General features: G+C 52.4%; 1 protein-coding gene across 3 annotated transcripts; it reads left to right on the forward strand.

Annotated features, from left to right (window-relative positions):
- Positions 1 to 441: 441 nt before the first annotated feature.
- On the forward strand, positions 442 to 19,711 carry NRROS (negative regulator of reactive oxygen species). 3 transcript variants are annotated; one of them, XM_014574476.3, is made up of 3 exons: positions 442 to 539; positions 13,025 to 13,145; positions 16,155 to 19,711. In XM_014574476.3, exons 2-3 carry the CDS (start codon positions 13,041 to 13,043, stop codon positions 18,117 to 18,119), a joined length of 2,070 nt encoding a protein of 689 aa, XP_014429962.2. In that variant the 5' UTR covers positions 442 to 539; positions 13,025 to 13,040; the 3' UTR covers positions 18,120 to 19,711. The 3 variants fall into 3 exon arrangements, with proteins under 3 accessions (XP_014429962.2, XP_075793318.1, XP_006124899.2); XM_075937203.1 differs by lacking the exon at positions 442 to 539 and adding an exon at positions 3,063 to 3,341; XM_006124837.4 differs by lacking the exon at positions 442 to 539 and adding an exon at positions 10,203 to 10,921.
- The last annotated feature ends 1,361 nt before the right edge of the window (positions 19,712 to 21,072 follow it).

Below are 21,072 nucleotides of genomic sequence, written 5' to 3' on the forward strand. Positions count from 1 at the left end.
CTGTCTGGTACCCATTTGGTCATGTCACGGCTTGCAGGTCTGCTGGGACACACCCAAATGGACTGAAGTATTAGGGAGTTTGTAGAGCTGCATTTTCAGAGACGGATGAAGAAAATTTCCTGCCTAACTGAAGCAAATGGCATATGGCTACTTGTGAAACCAAAGCTTAAAATCTCCCCCTTCAAAAATGAATGTATTTGATTCTTTATTAAAAAAAAAAGCTCTACGTACATATGCATCTGCCCACATGAATAGTGACTAGGAGGTGTTTTTTTATTGGGGGTGGAATGCTGTTCTCATCAAACCCATTTGAGTTCAGTTCGAACAGCAGAGGGCAGCAAGTTACTAAACATCAGAGAATGCTAAGAAGCCAGATCTGGGGGAAGGGAGGAAGAAACCATGAAGCATTCACCAAAACCAACCTCAAAGCAAAACCAGTGTAATGTGGCATGTACCGCTACACTTGTTCCTTCTCCACAATGACTTTTTTTTCTTCCTTTTACACTCTGGGTCGCAGAGAATGCTAACTTGACAATATGGTAAGTTACATACTTTTAGATGAATGTAGCATGAGAGTGGAGGTTAGAGCTAAATTATGGGGCTTTGTAGCCTGCTAAGTTATAGCTTTCTTTTGGTGGAGGAGTAGTGATAGAAATGTAGCCGTGTTAGTCTGGGGTAGTTGAAGCAAAATGCAGGACAATGTAGCACTTTAAAGACTAACAAGATGGTTTATTAGATGATGAGCTTTCGTGGGCCAGACCCACTTCCTCAGATCAAATAGTGGAAGAAAGTAGTCACAACCATATATACCAAAGGATACAATTAAAAAAAATGAACAAATATGAAAAGGACAAATCACATTGCAGAACAGAAGAGGGATGCGGGGGGGGTGGGAAGGGGGAGGAAGGAAGGTAAGTGTCTGTGAATTGCTGATATTAAAGGTAGGGAGAGTGGGATGTTTGTGAGTTAATGGTATTACAGGTGATAATTGGGGAAACTGTCTTGGTAATGGGTGAGAAAGTTCAAAGTCTTTTGGTGGAGGGTTTAATTTTGTTTTACACCAGGAAAAATTAATACAAGTCACAATTCCCAATGCAGTGGCAGATGAAATATTAACTCAAGAGAATCAGGGTACTATGAAATCTGAAGTGGGGGAGTGGTTGCCTGTTAAATGTAAAGCTATTCTGCATCCTGGCTCTTGCTTTACCTTCACTTCTAAACATGTGTTCCTGGGAGGTGAGGTCTATTGACTGACAGATGAGGCTGCTGCAGTTCTAATGGTGTGCTACACAGCAGATCACATCATTTCTTTTTTGGGGGTGTGTGTGTTTGTCTGAGCACGCTCTCCTTCCTCTCTGTCCATGCATGTGTTAATTATTCATTACTCTGGCACTAAGTGACAGCAGCAAACCAAGTAACTGCTTTGTTTTGAGCTTCTTTCCAGCAGGAGGCCGGTGGCTGGCTCTCCCAGGCACTACAGGGGCCAGGCCGGGCTGCTTTAAAAACAGAAGAGGGGAGAGCTGCCAGTGCCTGCAGGGGAGCTGGTATTCCTGGCCGGCTTTGTTGGGATACAGAATGGACCATGTCAACACATCTCCTTTTCAAATACAAGAGATTGGCTTCTCTTGCCTTTGTGGCAGTGGGTTTCAAAGCAGCGCGTGAGAGGTGGAGTGCTGTCTGCCATCTGCCAAAGGGGGAAGGGCGAGCGTTAGAGCGTGCGTCCATCTAACTTACTTTCCCAACTTATTCTATTACCTTGATTTTTAATCCACCGTAAAATCCTGCTTGTCTGACCCAGTGTAGCACAGGGTTAGCCATTTTGGCCAGTGTGGAAAGGTTGCTTGGGATGGATGTTGGTCTGTGGGAGGACTCGGTATAATACTTTCACTTCCCTTAACATTCATGACTCTTCTTCTAACGGAAGTGAGAGCAAAGGGCTGGTGTATGTGGGGAAGATGACCAGAACAAGCTATTCCGCTTCATGAATTAAGCCAAGCTGGAAAGGGCACTCTTATTTTGGAATAAGTGTCTCCACACGGCGAGCAATGCTGCAAGAACTAGTCTGGTCAGTTCCCCAGGTAGACAAGCTGTAGGTTCAGGCAAGAGGTGCAAGCGACTCTGCAGAAGGGAGTTGGTGGTTTGCCACACGCATGTTGCTGACGGGTGTCAGGAACAGTGACTTAGCAAGGCTCAAAGTGTGACGACGTTTTACTATCTAGAGCCTTGCAAGTTTTTCATCAGAAATGATAAGCGTGTGCGCTAGCATAAACAGGGCTCCGGCATTTTCACCACTGCTGTGAACTCCTGGGCAACGTGGTTTTAGAGGACAGCCGTAAGAGCCTGAACTCTGCCTGTTAGCACTTTCACCACTGCTGGAAAAATGCTACCCATTTTTCGAGTGTAGATGCAACCAGAGACCAACATATAGGATGCAGCAGTTTTCCTCAGAAGTTTCCCTCAGCTCTGGGTAGGCCAGGTATTCTTTTCTATCATGTATCTTTAAAAACGTATGTATCCGCATCAAAGGAATTAACAGCAGAAGATGAAAACTTTCAGTAAACTTGAAGCTGGTTCACAGGTTGTAAGGAAGTGCAAATACTTGGCTTTCAGTTAATGCAGGAATGTACGGTACTGTCCGTGCGCTCAGTGTTTGAAGTTCTGGGCTGTTACATGTACTGGTCTAACACATGGAGCGGGAAATGCAGCTCCCCAGTGTGTCACTTCCATATGTTCAGGGAGTGGGGTTTGCCATTCTTAGAAAAGTGGAAGTTTCATCCAGCAGAACCAGAGGATTCCTTGCATCTCTGAGCTGATTGCAGACCCCGACTCTTCCTCCTCCAGCCTTCGGCTGCCTTGCTGGGATAGGGGCTGTCCTGCTGACCGCTGGCCCCAAAGCTTCCCTTGCCAACAGTGTGGTGAGGAAATGGTGGGTAGGTGAACATTAGAGGCAGCTGTATCTGCCTTGCAGAAGTTTCACATGGGTGGGGTGTTTTCACGGGGAGGGAAATGATGTCACTTCTGTGGCTATCCCCTCCCTGACCCACTTCCTCCTCATTTTACATTTCAAAGTGTGTTCTTGGGAAAAGGAAGGAAAGGTCCCACTAAAGTAGCACGCCCCTCGTCTGGGGCTTCCAGGCAGGGAGGGATCCACAGAGAGGCTGGGCCCTGCAAAGTGGCACACCTAGCCTTTTCACATCAATTGCTAAAGCAGATGTGGCTAAGCCACTGACCAGCACACACCCCAGTGCAGCTGTGCTCCTAGAAGCTTGGTTTTGCTTTCCACTAAAGCCTAAATCTGACTTTCATCTGACCACCTCGTGGGACTCTGCTGCTTTTGTATGGTAAGGCTGATGGGGTAAAGGGTGAATCTAGTCTGAAAAGTGACTGTAAGCTGGTGGTGTGGGGCTCTGGGGGATCGTTTGCTCATTTCCAACCATGTTTTTCCCCACTGCAAACCCTGCTAACTCTCCTTGGATTTGGTGCTGCTTGTACGCTGTCAGTCAGTTTTAAACAGTTGTGTAGGTAAAATGCCATCAGTGACTGCCCATGCGTTCCCAGTGCCTGTGGCAGGTTACTGTGGAAAGGGAGTAAATTGCTCTAACAATGCACAAGAGGAGAGAGAGCTTGTTTTGTGCTCTGGGGTGCTGGGTTTGCCAGGCTGAGGAGAGTGAAAAGCAGCACATTGTTATTCAATGATTTACAGGTGATCGCTCATTTGGTTAGGGGTGCCACAAGTGTAATCCAGAGGCACTCAGACCACTGAGTAAGGGGGAGAAAAGTCTGCGCTACAGCCTCAGCTAAGGGGCAGGTGGCTCTTAGCCCACACAGGGGAGGACCCCTAAGCCCTAGATTCAGTGCCACCTGTCTGTGTTACAGCTAAAACACTTTTCAGAAAAGAAATGCACTTTAAATTGGGAAGTAAAGAATGAATGACTTCTTCAAAGCACGGCCTCCAGCTCCTTTGGGCTGTAGCTTTTCCCAATAGCAAACAGCTCAGAAGACAGTAAGACAGATGACACTAAGCTGGGGGAGGTAGATACGATGGAGGGCAGGAATAGGGTCCAGAGTGACCTGGACAGATTAGAGGATTGGGCCACAAGAAATCTGATGAGGTTCAATAGGACAAGTGCAGAGTGCTGCCCTTGGGCCGGAAGAATCCCAAGTATTGGTACAGGCTGGGGACCAACCAGTTAAGTAGTAGTTCAGAAGAAAAGGACCTGGGAGTTACAGTGGATGAGAAGCTGGATATGTGTCTCTGGTGTGCCCTTATAGCCAAGAAGGCTAATGGCATATTAGGTTGCATTAAGAGGAGCATTGCCAGCAGATCCAGAGATGTCATTATTCCCCTTTATTCAGCTCTGGTGAGGCCACATCTGGAGTATTGTGTCCAGTTCTGGGCCCCCCACTTCAAAAAGGATGTGCATGCATTGGAGAGGGTCCAGCGGAGGGCAACCAAAATGATGAGGGGGCTGGAGCACATGACCTATGAGGAGAGACTGAGGGATTTGGGTCTGTTTAGTCTGCAGAAGCGAAGAGCGAGGGGGGATTTGAGAGCAGCCTTCAGCTTCCTGAAGGGAGGTTCCAAAGAGGATGGAGAGAGGCTGTTCACAGTAGTGATGGATGGCAGAACAAGGAGCAATGGTCTCAAGTTGCGGTGGGAGAGGTCCAGGTTGGATATTAGGAAAAACTATTTCCCTAGGAGGGCGGTGAAGCACTGGGATGGGTTACCTAGGGAAGTAGTGGAGTCTCCATCCCTAGAGGTGTTTAAGTCTCGGCTTGACAAAGCCCTGGCTGGGTTGATTTTAGTTGGGATTGGTCCTGCCTAGAGCAGGGGGCTGGACTTGACGGCCTTCTGAGGTCTCTTCCAGCTCTATGGTTCTATGATTCTGACAGAACTATTGATCCATGAATTGTTGGAAACTCCAGAAGCAAAGCTGGACCCTGGAGCATTCTCTCCTGTCAACACCAAGATTTATTGTGTGAAAGAGGGAAAAACAAGGACACTAAGAAAGGTCACATGGGGTCAGTCTAGCCACATGTGAACAGACATGCAGTCCCAGTACAAGATGGCCCCTGCTAGAGGTCCTCCATTAGGCTGTACTGGTGAAGCAGGTCCTTAAAACTGGTCATAGATGTAAATTGCTGGAGCTGTCAGCCCAGATTTAGGGCACTTTGAATATTGGGGATCTGTGGAAGTTCTAGAACTGGAGCTGTCGGTAGCACAGAGCTCCACTCTAGGTAGGCGTTGGAATATTAGTGCAAGGAGGTTTGGCGCAAGGAGGAAGCACTATTGGATCTATGTTCACAGTGAGAAATCTGGCTGCAGCCAAGGGAAAAAAGATACTGGGAAGTTGCTGGCACACTGACTATATCAATAAAATAAGTTTTCTTGCAGAGGGAATTAAGGTACCGTGATCCTGTTCTTTATTAAGCTCCAGGTAAAGTGACATGCCCCTGCTCTTGCAAAGACTTACACACTTGCCCAACTGAACACACACAACCCTCTTCAGGGTCAGGGACTTAACTCTTTAATTTTGGAGACTTGGGCTCCCATTTACCCGACAAGACAAACTGACAAGATTAAAAAAGAACAGGGTTGCAAATAAGGATCCTGAGACATTGAGTTGGAAGAGAGAACAGCACCAGAACTCGAGCTTAAAAGCAAACCGTTAGTGAGGTCCAGTTTGAAGTGTTTTCTCTTACCTAGCTAATGAACAACTTCTGGTTACATTTGTTTGTAGGGGAATATGATTTAGAGAATGGGTATTTAAACACATTTGAAAATTAATCATGGATCTGGCACCTGTGATGAAGTATTTCCAGCTTTGGGAAAATGGTGGAATGTTCGCTTCTTTTAAATAAAGATACATCTCTTCATAGTATTGCTGATATATGACCCATAAAACAGGGGTGTTGTTTTATCATGAGTAGAAGAGTATTAGATAAGTAATCTCCTTTGCTTATTGGTAAGGGCAGCAATTTTGCACCCCAAGAGAAGCTTACTGGTGAAATGTAAAGTGATGAGTTACTCTGCATAGTAAGAACAGTTATGCTATTTTTCCTCTGATAGTCAGCTCAAGACAGAAAAAGTTAAATACATAGCTTAATTACAGTAACATTTATTTGCATACATTGCCTGTACAGCATACGTCAGTCGGCCGTAAATAAAAATGTGATGTAGATAAGTTAGTTGGAGACTAACTTTTGATTTCCTTTTTCATTTGGATGTTTCAAAACATGCAAATACTGGTGAATATATATCATATAGAGTGGATGTTTTTGGACAGGAAAATACTGGTGAATATATATCATATAGAGTGGATGTTTTTGGACAGGAAAAGCTCTCCCTCTACAATAACTCAAAATTGCCAACTTTTGGTTGGATTTATTTTGGATCAGAATTAAGACTGGAAAGAATTGGTGATGGTAGTTTCCCAAGCTCTGTCTACGTCACAGACTTGCCTTCTCATGATGCTGAGATAAGATGATACGGTAAATGTGCGGATCTTCATAATAATTGTTCCTCTTTCTTGCAGGCTTGGCTTTCAGCAGTAAGTTAGTTAGTAATTCTGATATTAGCATGATCCATGTTGGGTCTCTGAGTGAGCGTCCGACTGAGGTAAATGAAGGTGTCAGATTTTCAGAGAAATTGCTAGAGGCTGTTGACAGACTCCAGCAGCTCTCACTGCATCAAGTAACAGGTGGATCAGATACTGATGGTTTTCTTTATAAACATAAGGACTAGAAACATGCTATTTTAAAATGAAAGCTGGAACTCTAGGCCACAACATAGGTGGCCCCAATGCGAAATATTGGGTGGGCCAACTAGATCCAACCTGAGATCGGTCTTTGAGCTGGGATCAAATATGAAAGCAGGGGCCTACAACAGGTACTGCATGTCCAGTAACTCTCTCAAGCCTAATGAGCTTTCTCTGTGGCTCTGAACTGCTCCAGGATCTCCAGTCATATGGAGCTGTCAGTTCTTACACCTTCAGCTCTGTTCTGCCAATGGACTCTAGTCACAGCCCGTGGATAGCTGGTGAAGTACCAGTTGCTCACTCCACCCAAAAGCTTGCCCGTAATGCTTTGCCCCACCCTGTTCTGTTGGACTTCTCATGGATCACACGCTGCTGAACTCCGCATGCGAGTCCATGTGGCTTCCATTGATCAGCGTTTCTGGGCATTTGGGTCTGTCTTGTATGGCTGATGCTCATCTGCATTTTTGTAGCAGTTGCATGAACTATGGGTGACCCTGACTCCAAGAGGTTCCACTTTAGAAGAAATCATGTTCGATACAGGAAAGAAAATAACACACTGAGCCTTGCTAATCAGCAGACAAGGGGCTGCTTCCCAGCCAGCCGCTTTCTATTGCAGTTTTACCAGCCTATCTGCTTCCTACTCAGTGGTCTGGAGGGGTACCTCACCCCAGTGTGATCACAGGGATGTACGCCAGGAAATTCAAATGCCATTCTCTCTCAGGGTTGTGGTTTCCTGATCTGTTTCAAGCTAGAATTCTTGTTGCTCAGAAGATGTGAAAGCCTTAAAGAACCTGAGTGGGGAACACATCAAAAGCAAACTGTAACTAGCTTGTGTAGTGCAGAGCAGCCCCGGGGCTTTGTCCAACATGAAGACCTCTGTCGCAGCCTCTGGAGCTTAGACAACAGATGTGTGCCTCTCTCTCTCCTTGGTTTCTGGTCCTAACCTTTCTTGAAAATGAAGGAAACGAAACCACAGAACATTGTGCTAAAGTGATAGAAGGGGCCTTATATAAAAAAAGAAACAAAATTCTGAGTGAAGGCAATCAAACAAGCCCTCTTCCCCAAATTAGACTCATGCTCTGACTTAAGCCCTTTGGCAGGAGTTGTGACAGATCCAGGATACAATCCGGGCCAGCTGTGACCCCAGCCCTACAACCTTGGTTGCCTTACCATGCTCCTACCTGGGCTGCTCACAAACAGCCTGGTGGCATTCAAGCCACACCTGGAGTGTCTCTGTGTAACTGCAGCCTGCCAGCTACAGCCTGGGTTACACTGCAGTGTGACCCCCAACGCACCCCCAGACACATGTCCTATATCGCCCAGCCCTCTCCTGGGCACAGTGGGTTATATTAGGCCTGTAACTTCTTTAAAAGGAATGATATGCCAATTGATTATTTCAAATGGTTATTTAAATACTATTGGATTAGGTAAAACAGGCCAATGAGTTCATTAATTACAAAGAGCTTTTCGGTGAGTACAAATAATAAGGCATCCGAATCACAAATGATTACAAGAGAAATAAAATTAAAACGATGACTTAGGGTCTAACTTAACACATGGCGTGATACGCAAAGCAAAGTTTTCTCCTCGTGTACTTTCAGCTGTCCCACTGACCAATCTTAGGCCAGGACCCCTTCTCAGAGTCTGATGGGTGCTACCTTTGTCACTTCAAGTACGGTGAACTCAATGGGCAAAGAGAGGGGGTCTTTGAGTGTTTGCCCCTTCTTAGTCCTGCCCCACTTCGCTCCCCGCCAGAGCTGCTTCTCAATGCGACAGGCAGCGTGGGAGGAAGAGAAAGAAATCTCCCTGCTGTTTCTTTCTGAAGATGTAGATCTGTTTGCCCCGCCTCCTTTCCTGCCAGAGAATGGCAGCTTAGCTGCTAATGGGCCGTCAGTCTTGAGGATGCTTGGTTGAGGCCTCGGCTTGCCTTTGGCCTCTGAGGAACTGGTTTGGCAATGCACAAGGCTTCTCTGGAAAGAGCTATTTTAGGCCATGTCCAGCACTTAAAACTTCTGTTGATCGGGGCGTGAAAAAATCGCCCCTCTGGCCAACGTGTCATCGACAAAGCGCCAGTGTGGACAGCACTCTATCAGCAAGAGAGGGTTTCCTGCCAACCCAGCTACTGCTGCTTGTTGGGAGTTGGCCAGTTGTGCCAATGGCAGAGCTCTCCTCCTGGCATAGAGTGGCAACGTGGGAGACCTTTCCAGCAGGAAAGTGGTGCCACTGTATGGCCTTTAGTGTCGACAGAGCCGTAGCCGGGATTTCGGCTTGTTTATAACTTGGCCTCTAACTAACATTGCTACGTGCATTTTGCCAGGATACTACTGATCAGCAAGTTACGAGTTTTTAAATGATATTTTGTAAAACATGCCTGATGCACACATGATTACAATGGTGTTGGGGCGTGAATCCCGCAGGATAGTCTGTCTCGGTACCTGGGATGGAAGAGGAGAGTAAGACGAAAGGGAGCAGTAAAGTTTGTTTTCTTTCTCGGCTTTATGTCCTGAGTGGCTAGAGATTTGCTTTGTGCTCTTTGCAGTATAGAGCAGGATGAACCATGCATGGCAGAGAATGTAGTCAATACGACTTCCATTTGTGCTCTGTGAGAACCATGCTGGAGTGCCTTCACCATTATTCCTCTGTAGGTATTTGTAACAAGGGCCCATATGTTCCATGACAACACACAGTACACTCCGGCTCCAGAATTCTGCTCCAGAATCTCCTTTTTAACTTTTAAACAAATTGTTTCGAACCCTAATGGTTGCAGAGAGCCTTGAAAACCTGAGCCAGCTGGACCCACTGCAGTACTGGCCTCCAGATTCTGCAGCCATCCTGAAGCTAACAGTGAGGGTGTTCACTTTCCCGATGCCCCGCTGGAGTGTTGGCTCTGAAACCTCATGATGCCCAGAGAACCGTGAGCATGGCAACTTTTTTCTGTGCTGATTCTTTGGCAGAAAGCACACTGCTTGTGTGCACGTCTCACAATCCCAAATGGCCGCCACTGACCAAAGCCCCAGTTTTCCTTTACGCTGCAGCCCAATCCCCCGTCTCTGCCCAACAACGGTCTCTCACTTTCTGCCATGCAATAACACCAAGCTCTGCAGAACATGGGAAATGGAAAATGCGAAGGTGGCTTAAAACACGGAAGAAAGTGACATGCTGAACCGATGGAATTAGCAGGTTTGTCCTGAAATCTGTAAAAATCTCTTCTTACAAATTGTCAGTGAAGCTGCCACAGCATTTCCAGCTGCCACGCTCAGCGCTATGGAAACCTGGGTCCTTGGAGTCCCGCGCACTACAGAGCACGTGGGATTCCTAGTAGTTGCGTTTAGATCTCTCTCAGGCCCTGAGCCGGCCGGGGTGACCCTGCAGGAGACGCAGATTGGATTCCAGGTCCCTGGTCTCTTGCTCCTGGAAGGCTGGGACTGTTGTAGGCCTGGTTCGGAGCCTGTTGGAACGAACGGAAAAAGACCTTTGGGTTCCAGTGAAGGTTGGAGCGGGTCCCGCAGGGACGGTTCCCCATAGCTGGAGTTAGCCTGCCTGAGGAACGCTACGCATCGGCTCTGCGGAGAATATTCCTGGCCAAAACGAGGGTCAGCTCAATGCTCAAGAAAAGTTCCGTGGGAATCAGGTGGGGGTTTCCCTCAGAGCACTGCCCAGTCTGGGAGGGCTGGTGTAACTCTGGATACAGCCGCTGGGTTTTGTACTGGAAGAGCTTTAAAAGGGGCCCGTTTGTTTGATCAGATGGGAATGGTGATGCCCTGGCTCCCTTGGCCAAAGAGGAGTGCCGATACAAAGGCAGAGCAGACCCCTCGGCCAGTCTGTCCCCAGGCAAGTCCCAGAGCAAGCGACTGGTTTCACAACCTAGACCTGGGCTGGTTCCTCCCCTCCCCCTTGCTCCATGTTCCTTCTTTTGAGTTGCCTTGCATGTGCCTGACCCTGGGGTAAGCGCTGCTCTCAGTGAGCAGGGTGGCTCGCTCTGCAATCCATGTGACTGCAGTTTCCGTTAGTTCCTTCCGCAAGCTCTAAATTAACCTGCTACTCAGCAAGAGGAAGAAACGAGAGGCTGCTGCTAACGCTGCCTTCTGTGAAGCAGCTGCGAGCGCGGGCGGGCGGCTCTGTGCAGCATGAGTGCCCGCGCCCCGGGCACGCTGCCCCGTGCAGTGAGTAACCCCTCTCCGGGGCTCGGCGGTGGCCTGAGGCTGGCTGCAGGGCAGGGCAATGGTGGGGTCGGGACAGCCATGGTGCGGTGGCTTCCCCCTGGGGGGGGTCTGGGCTTGCGGCGCGTGGGACAGGGGTGCGGAAAACGCCCTTCTGAGCGCAGCTCCTTCCCCCGCTCTGTGGGGAGCAGCGGCAACGCCCGCACGTTCAGGCTCTCGTGGCCTCCCCCCGCAGCAGGGAGAGCCTGGGGAGAGAGGGAAGGAAGGAAGGAGGCTGCTGCTGGAGGGAAGGCAGCAGAGCTTGGGAGAGAGATCCTGCTGCCCAGGGAAAGGGCTGGCGCTTCAAATGCAGCGACATGTTCACTGAGACGGGCGAGTGCGGACGGAGCAGCCAGTGCGATGGAGACAAGGGCACTGGAAAAGGCTGGAACAAAGATGCAGTGAGGGCCGTTGGGCTTCAGTTTGTCCCCGTCGCTGTTCTGGCCGCGTCTCTGCCCCGCTGCAGCTACGGGGGCCAGACCCTCCCTGCCTCGGTGGAGCTAGGCCAGTTCTGACTCTGTCCCGGAGGAAACGTGGACCGGACGGGGGGCCCCAGGGAGACGCAGTGGGCGAGCGCTGTGAGAAGGCCCCGGCTTGATGCTGTTTGAGTCTGTGATTTAATGGTGGTTTGGCTGGTGGTAAAAACAAAAATAAAAAATCTGCCCCTGCGGGGAAGATTCTAGAGTGAGCCTCTTGGGCTGCCGGAGACGCTTCCCTTTCCTGAGTCCCCGGAGCGGAGAGCTCTGCTCGTGGCGTGCAGCCGGGAGGCGAGGGGCCTGTTTGCCCCGGGGTGCTGCTCGCTCTTCGGAGTGCAAAGGCTGGGGCGGCCAATGGCGCTTTGCTGATTTTGCTCTTGGAAAGCGGTTTGTTCCCCGTGGTCTCCGTCGCGGGGCCCCAACCAGGACTGGAGCCAGGGCAGGTCAGGGCCTGGCTTCTGCTGGAGGTGCGGGCGCTCGGGCCCCCACAGGGTGTGGAATTCTGCAGCTTGTTGTCTAGTGGGAGACAGGTCCGTCGATGGAGGGGGGCAAACAGCTGCCCACGTGCCTTTAAAATGTAGCCCAGCTCCACACACACCGTCACGCCGCTGCTCGGCACCGGGCCGGGCCACGAGAAACGCTCCCTGCCCCAAAGACAGCACCTCGAAGGCCTTTGGGCTCCTGACCTCAGTTGAGGTCAGTGGGAGCTAGGAGCCAAAATACCATTGAGGATACACAGGGGAGGGGAAAGGACACAGGCACAGAGCAGTCCAGTGACTTGCCCTGGTCACAGGCCCTGCGGCCCACGAGAGTTCCCTAGGCGCTGTCTCCCCGGGTAGATGGGCGGGAGCATTAGAGCGCCTCGCGAGTGGCGCGGAGCGGAGGTCAGAACCGCAACGGTAACCTGCCCTGTTCTCACCCCAGGGCCGGAGCTGTGCGACGACCATCTTATTGCAATAACCTCAGGGTGATTAACAAAGGAGGGGCCATTTCCGTGTACAGGACTCAAACACCAGCGGAGGGCAACAGAAATGATGAGGGGACTTATGAGGAGCGGCTGAGGGATTTGGGCTTGTTTAGTCCGCAGCAGAGAGCAGTGAGGGGGGATTTGGGAGCAGCAGGGGGTTCCAGAGGGGCTGGAGAGAGGCTGTTCTCAGGGTGGCGGATGACAGAACAAGGAGCAATGGGCTCAAGCTGCAGTGGGGGAGGTCTAGATTGGAGATTAGGAAAAACTCTTTCCTTGGGAGGGTGGGGGAGCGCTGGGCTGGGTTCCCTGGGAGGGGTGGAATCTCCGTCCCAACAAGCCCTGGTTGGGATGACTGAGTTGGGTTGGTCCCGCCCTGGGCAGGGGGCTGGACTCGATGCCTCCTGAGGTCTCTGCCCGCCCTCATCTGACACCACAATATGAGGCAAGTGCTGCCAAGCAAGCGGCTGGAGCCTCGGGGAGAGGGCTCCCGTCCCGGTTCTGTGGAAGCCGGTTTGAGAGGCAGAGACGGTCTCACCTCACGCCTCTGAGGTCCGAGAGCAGCCAGGAGTGAGGGGAGCGGCGCGGCGCTTCCCGACGTCTCACCTCTGCCTTGTGTCTTCGCAGGACCCCGGCTGCTGAGATGGAGTCAGTGTCTCTCGGGCTCTCCCTGAGTCTCGTCTTTCTCGTAGCAGGATGGGGACCCACTGGAATGGCCCTGGCAACGCACCATGGGCCCTGCAAACAAGTGAGTGTCTCTGCCAGTCTGTGCCCTTGGCGACTGCTCACGTGGGGCAGCGCGGCGCCGGCAGAGAGCGGGGTCTGCTCTGAGCACGCCCCCCGGCACTGGCAGGGCCTGCTCAGGCGAGGCCCTGGGGGCGTTTCCATCCCGGCCCCCGGTTCTCCTCCCAGCCTGTCAGTCCCCTCAGGCTGCAGCTCTCCAGGCGTGACCCTGCCCAGAGCCGCTGCTGTGTGGAATGGGCTGCCTGCGTGGCCAGTCTGGAGGCGGCAGGGCGCGCGGGGTGCAGGGACGAGGCAGGGGTCCCCGGGAGCGTGGGCGGTGTCCAGATCCATATCGCCACGGGAACGGCGCGCTTCGCCGTGTCTTAGAAATGAAGAGCAATGTGGAAGTGAGGCGGGGGAGGGGCTGGGCAGGCTAGAGGTTATGTTCACGAGCAGGGGGTGGGGGAGTTTGTGTGCGCTCTCTCCAGAGTGGCCCCACAGCTGCCTCAGTCTGTGGGTAACATCTGGCACCTTGGGCCTGATTTTCAGAGGTGCTGAGCCACGGGCTCTGGGGGTCAGAGTGGACCCCAAGCTACACATGGGTCAGTGAGAGGCTGTTGCAGAAGCAGCAACCTGATTGTGTGTGGCGGCAAGGCACGAGACGGCGTTCCTCCGCTCCACTCTGTGCTGGGCAGGCTCAGCTGGAGTGCTGTGTCCGGGTCTGGGCACCACATTTCAGGAAAGATGTGGAGAAATTGGAGAGGGTCCAGAGAAGAGCAACGAGAATGCGGAAAGAAGCCACGGCCTGTGAGGGAAGACTGGACGCTGGGCTCGTGGAGTCTGGAAAAGAGAAGGCCGAGAGCGGACACAGTAGCAGCTTTCAAGTATCTAAAAGCAGAGCCGTCCTTAGCCATACACAGCTGGGGGGGAGGGGGGCGGAAATGTGGTGCCTCAAATGTTTGGGTGCGCCTACGTAGCCGCGTGTGCTTGTGAGCCAAGGGATGGCTCTGAGCACCCACCGCTGGCTCCTCTCTGGCCCACACCCTCCCCAACCCCGGCTGCTCTCTGGGCCACCAGCAGCAAGGCTGCGTTCACCCTGCCCCCACCTCCCTCCCGCCCGCGAGCTGGATCAGCTTGCCAGCTACTGCGCTGAGGGCTCCTTCCGACCACACTGGGGGCAGAGAGAAGCCCCGGTCTCTGAAGCCACACCCAGGAGGGAGCCCTGGGGGTCATAAGGGAAGCTCCAAGCCCTGGTAGATGGTGGGGGGGGGGGGGCAGGCAGCCTCAAGAAACTTCACATAAGGCCCCATAAATTGTAAGGACGGGCCCTGTCTCAAAGGGTGTCACAAGGAGGAGGGAGACAAATTGTTCTCCTTGGCCTCTGAGGATAGAACAAGAAGCAATGGGCTTAAACTGCAGCCAGGGAGGTTTAGGTTGGACAGTAGGAAAAACGTCCTGCCTGTCAGGGTGGTTAAGCACTGGAATCAATTGCCTGGGGGGCTGTGGAATCCCCAACTCTGGAGATAATCAAGAGCAGGTTAGAGGGACATCTATCAGGGATGATCTAGACGGTGCTCGGTCCTGCCGTGAGGGCAGGGGACTGGACTGATGACTCACGGGCTCTTCCAGTTCTGGGGTTCTAGGATCCTGAGACTCACTGCAGCTCCCTGTCTGGAAATGCGGCTTGTTTGCAGATCAGGCTCTATGGGAAGCTGAGGAAGGTGCCCCAGGAGCTAAGGGAGAGATCTCAAGTGCCCAGACGACACCTGCAGATGGGGCCAGATGTGCACTGGAGCCCTGTGGCATCCAACGTACTGGCCAGTGTCTGGCCACTTAGGTAGAGACACCTGAGCCTGGAACTCCGGCCCCTCCTGTAGGTGCTCTGCCCTTGGGAGCTCTGGCCTGGCATGCAAAGCTTCCCCTGCCTTCTTTTTGCCCTGGCGTAGCCTTCTCCTTTGGGCCATGCGAGGTGATTTCAGCCCTTCCCTGCTGCTGTAGGCAGCTTCCGCCCGATGGAGGCACTGATTAGAAATGGGGGTGGTGGTTCTCCAGTTCCTCTTTTGTTCTTTCCTCCTCTCGCCCTGTTTGTTCCTCGCTTTGCTGCACTGCGTGACGGGACCCGGCAGGGACCCTGGGTGCTGGAAGTGGTGCTAAGGGACACCCCTTCCCCAAGTTTTCAGAGTCTCCGGAGAGAAGCCAGGAGAGGAAGTGCTGCTGATCATGGATACAGACGAGGGGCTGAGGCACCGGGACATTGTGTCTTACCCAAGCTCTCTCAGACTCTGGGGAGCTGCACCCAGAATTTGAGTCCCAGGCCAGTGTCTTAACCACAAGATCAACCTTGCTCTCCTTTGTGCTTGGCACCCTCAATTTCCCCATCTCCTCCTGTATCCCCGAGCCCCTTCCCTGCAGCATTTCAAATCCCCCTTTCTTCTCGACTGGCTATTCTCGGCTCCTCGGGGGAAGGATCCCCTGGCTTTCCTCTTGGGTCCCTGGCTTGCTGTGTCCTTGGCGATCCTTTCTCATCTGCTCAATGCTACCGCCCCTCCCCCCCGCAAGTTCTCAATCCTCCTCCACAGTGGGAGCTGGTCCATGGAACCGTGCAGGGCGCTAGTGAGCGACGCAGCCTCCCAGAGCCGGATGGCTGGTGCTAGTCCAGCAGGGCTGGCAGCGAGCCAGGGCGTGCCCATCCGAATCCTGGAGCAGGGTGGTGTCCTGCCCTGGCTTACTCCCATAGAAGGACTCTGCTTTCCAGCGCGTCTCGGCAGAGCGCCGAAGGTGGCCGGGGACCCCGCTGTAACGTCAGAGTCAGCTGGTCTGATCTCGTCTGTCTTTGGGCTCTGCCCACGAAAGCTCATGATACAGTATGTGGTTTTTCAGTCTCTAAGGCGCTACAGGACCATGTGGGTTTCTAAGGTGTTTTTTTGGAGGGCAGTTACCCTCTTCCCCCAGCGGCCCACTGAATGCGAAGCCCTCGCCCCCCGTTTTGCTGTTTGTCTATTCCACGGATCTGTGTCTGTCTGTCTTGCTGCAGGTGCACAGGGCTGTGGATTGCACGGGGAGATGGCAAGGCACCGTCCCAGCAGACCTACCAGCTGACACACAGGCGCTCTCCCTGGATCACAACACTATCCGGACCCTTACCAACGCCTCGCTGCTGCAGTACCCCCACCTGGAGACGCTGAGCCTGCGTGAAAACAGGCTGGAGCTCATTGAGCCTGGGGCCTTCCTTAGCAGCAGAGACCTCCGAAATCTCTTCTTGGCAGACAACGCCCTCGGTACAAACTACTCTGTGACGGCGGCTGCTCTTGGCTCCTTACCAGCCTTGAGGAAGCTGGACCTGTCTGGGAACCATCTGACTGAGGACATGGTGGCTGCCATGCTCCGCAACCTGTCCTCTTTGGAGTCCTTGTCGGTGGCCAGGAACCTCATAATGCGCTTGGACTCCTCTGTCTTCGAACACCTGGGCCAGCTGCAGGAGCTGAACCTGGAGAAAAACTATATCTATGATATCGAGGGAGGCACCTTTGAAGGCTTGCTGGGCCTGCAGAGGCTGAACCTGGCCTACAATTACATCCCCTGCATCGTGGAGTTTGGCCTGACCCAGCTGAAGACGCTGAACGCCAGCAACAATGTCCTGGAGTGGTTCCTGTCTGCAGAGGGCGAGGCTGTCTTCGAGCTGGAGACGCTGGATCTCTCCCACAACAAGCTCCTCTTCTTCCCGCTGCTGCCCCGGCAGAGCAAGCTGCACACCTTGCTGCTGAGGGACAATGAGGTGAGCTTCTACCGCCACCTGCCCAATGCTACGGCCCTCCTGGACGTCACGGTGCAGTTCCTCGTCACCGAGGGCAACACCACGAACATCACAACCCTCAGTCTCTGGGAGGAAGTCAGCTCGAGCAATCTCTCCTCCTTGAGCTTCCTGGATATGAGCCAGAACCAGCTGTGGTACCTCCCCGCTGGCTTCCTGGGCAGGATGACTTCCCTCTCCCACCTGAAGCTTAACCAGAACTGCTTAGAGACCCTTCACATCCAGGACAGAGAGCCCCTGGGCGAGCTCATGGACCTCGATCTCAGCCACAATCGGCTGGGGGACCTGCAGCTGGGTCTAGGCACCCTGCCGAGCCTGCGCGCGTTAAATCTGAGTGCCAACAGGCTGCGGAGCGTGCCGCCCCACACTTTCGCCCACACGTGGATCACTACAGTTGACCTCAGTCACAACCCCCTACAGCTCTGTCCCCAGCAAGCTAGTGCGGATGGGGCCGAGGATCCTGTCTGCATGGACTTGCGCAACATAGCATCCCTCCGGAGACTTGACTTGGCTGGGTGTGGCCTGGAAGTGGTGCCCAGCAGGGCTTTCAGTGGGACCCCACTAACGCACCTGGATCTGTCCAACAACCAGGGAGCCCTGGCCAGGGGCCTGCAGCCTCTCCGAGCCATTGCACTAATGCTGCAGGTTTTATCTCTCAGGAACACCGGCCTGCCTCCCAGTGGGGAAGACATCGACTTCTCTGGCTTTCAGAATTTGCTGAGTTTGGACCTGTCGGACAACTCCCTGACCAGCTTCCCGGAGTCCTTGAGTGGTCTGAGCCTGCAGACCCTGGACCTGCGGGGAAACCGCCTTCCCTCTCTTCCGCTGCACGCATTGCAGAAGCAGCTTGGGCGGTGTCTGAGCGTGCTCTACCTCAGCCAGAACCCCTTTGACTGCTGCACGCTGGAGTGGTGGGACTTCCTTCACCAGCTCCGGACCGTGCGCGTGGTGGACAGGGGGCAGGTCACTTGCAACTCCTCCTCCACCCTTATTGGTGCCGAGCGACTGCCCGCCTCTATCCTCCAGAGGTGCAGGTGGAAGACCGTGAACATTGCCCTGTTGTACCTGGTGCTCACTCTGCCGGCCTGCCTGACCCTGCTAGTTGCCCTGGCCATCATCTTCCTCACCTTCAAGCACAAGCTGCTTCAACTGGTGAAAAGCCAGTACAGAGTGTCGAGCCCTTACTGATCTGCACGGGGGCAGGAGCAGGCCACTGGCACACGGAAGCAGGCAGAGCAGTAACCCTGCGAAGGGCGAGGGCCAAGGGAGTGCCGGGGTCCTGGCTCTCTCGTGGTCTCATTGCTACATTTTGGGGGCGTGTTCACCTGCTGCTCTGGGCAGGGCCTTCTGCCAGGCAGCACCATGGAGCAGATGGCGTTTAGCTCAGGGAGCAGAGGGCTCTGCGCAGTCCGAAGGCGAGATCCTAGAGAACTAGCGATTGGCGGAACGAAAAGGGAAAATGAGTAAATGGGAGAGGAACTCAGAGGGGACAGGAGAGGCTCACGCTGAGAACGTGCTGAGCGAGAAATGAGGAAGGGCAAATATTGAGAGACCCCAGCGAGGTAGCTGCGGAGAGGACTCCTCGGACGCCAGGCAGTGAGAGCTGCTTGCTAGAGGACACTTCCCTGGCGGCTGAGGCAGGGAGTTCGGGGTAGGCCAGTCCTGTGAAACGGAAAGCAAGCGTGCAGATGTAGAGAGTACACTAGGAGCATAGACCAGTGAAGCTGCAGTTCTGAGGTAAGGCCTCCAGGGATCTATTTTCTCCAGATTGGAAACATCAATTCCCATTTATGTCAGTTACTTGAACTTACAATGAAATTGAACAGTCGTGGCCTATCAGAGTCCGAGGATGTACAGTTGTTTTCCCTGCCCACTGTCACACTCTGACATGCTACATGTCGTCATCACAGGTTTGCTTTGCTGCTTTACACCTGAATGCTGATTGGCAGAAGGGGGGTTGGCTTGCGTATGGATTAATTAATTCTCAGAGGAGCAAATGAGAATATCACGTGTGTCATGTGCGAAATAGAATATGCACATGGAGTGTGACAGTGAAAATCCTCATATTATTGCAATGTGGCTGTTGCTCAACCAGTTTTTCAGAGTTAAATAAGAAGCCCGGTTAAAGTCATTTTGGTCGTCTTTGTAAATGATCACAGTTGAAGTGCACGGATGGTTCCCTTGCTAAACTTTTTTTAATCAACTCATTTTGAGCTGTATAATGTAAAATAGTGCCCATCACCTTAATGATTAAACTCTGGCGTCCATGCTTTTAATTCATGTTTTTTTGAGGGGGAGGCTTTATTTAAAGAATCATACCCAGAAACGTTTGTCCCTGGAATGTGACATAATAATTTTCACAGTGACAAACCACTTAAAAAAAAAAGAAAAAAAGGTGAAAGAGACTTGAAAGTGGAACCCATATCCACAGCAACAATACCAGCTGTGAGACAACTCCTCTGTGATATTTACATACCAGGCTCTAGAAGAAGCACGTGACAACTTCTTGGAATTGGCAGCTGTTCTTGACTTGTAATCATCAGTTTGTGTGTGTGTGTGTGTGTGTGTGTGTGTGTGTGTGTGTGTGTGTGTGTGTGTGTGTTTGATAAGATGTGTAGAACAATACAAGTGAACATTTCTAGGCTATCCAGTGTGGTGGTGGTAATTATGTTTACGTAACTATCCCAATGGAAGAAAAGGTGATTTAAAAGAACAGGTGGGGAATAATGTAAAATATTGTATGCAAGATACAAGAATAAATTATATTCACTTTATTTTTATTAAGATTTTTCTTCTGTACATTTTTATTTGGCAACTTCTGTATTAAAACGCTAGATAAAAAGGTGACCAAATAAATTAAGTGGGCTCTGAATCCCTCTCCCTTACCATGTTTATGGGAAGTTGTGAAAAAGCCACGCTGATACCGGCACAGAGCGTGGTAGATGCTAGCGTGCTGTCTGCGGGCTCCTGCATCTGGTCTGATTGCCAGAGTGGTTACATAACACACGCAGGGTTTAGCTAAAGCCTCATTTACCCAGAGAGCTGATGTGGGTGGGCGCAAGGAGCCCCGGGTGCCTCGTGGGAATGAACTCTCCAGCCTGGGGTGGGGCTCTCCCAGGGTTTGCTAGTGACAAGCAGCAAGCCCCTCTGGGCACTGTCATCACTCCGCACAAGAGCAGGGGTCTCCGCAGCACCCCAGGCTGCACGAATGCTCCCAGAGCCACGCAGGAGTCAGAGAAGCACCAGCCAGGTCCTCCCAGTGCCCCAGCCTTGTGCCCCCGAGTGGTCCTGTCTCGTCCCAGAAGCCTGACCAGAGGAACGTATTACCTCGTCTGCCCCTCCGCCAGTGCCCCAGTCTTTGCAAGCCGAGCTGGGATTTGCTCGTCGGCGCAAGCCAGCATTGGGAAAAGCAGGAAACAGATTTGTTAACTTCGGGAAGAGCGATGGCGAGTGATTCGAAGTGGCAGGTGTAAGAGGAGAGCTCGGTTTCAGTCTTACCCCGTATTACCCTCAATAGTATTTGGATCTCACCCCGCTGGATGCCAACACCCAGGCTTCTTGCAAGCCCAGGACCAGTGTCTGCTGTTGAAATCTTTGTACTTCCTGCACCCTGGTTGCTTCCAGCCCCGGTGGGAAGGAGAAAGGCCAAAGCAGGATGCCCCTGTCCCTTCTGTTAGAGCCTCAGTCCATGGGTCTGGGAGACTCTAGTCCAGGGTGAGCAGTCCCCCCGATGTGTCGTGTGCAACTGTCACTGGCCTGATGCCTTGTTTGCTCTTCCCGGGCTAGTCAGTGGCTGGCGATGTTTGTTCAATGCCTGCCCAGGTGTGGGTCACCCCCTTGGTCGCTGTCCCTGGAGAAGGGGCATTAGAGACTCTGATGTGCAACATATTTTGGGACTAGCTCCCTGCACACTAAGGGTATCCTCGTGTGGACAGAACACGGGCTCAGCAGGTCCGGATGGCCAGGGTTGCCTGGGACTCCACGGGTGGTGTTGAGGTATGGAGTGCACCGGGGAGAAACAGTCCTGTTTCTCTAGTCACGTAGTGTGACTGCTAGCTAGTCATGGCTCATGGCCAGTGTCTGAACACCCACCAGTTCCCTGAGGCCGTGTTTCCTGGTCAGGGAGCTGCACGAAGCCTGG

This window comes from Pelodiscus sinensis, chromosome 10 (assembly GCF_049634645.1).
Source record: "Pelodiscus sinensis isolate JC-2024 chromosome 10, ASM4963464v1, whole genome shotgun sequence".
NCBI lineage: Eukaryota > Metazoa > Chordata > Testudines > Trionychidae > Pelodiscus > Pelodiscus sinensis.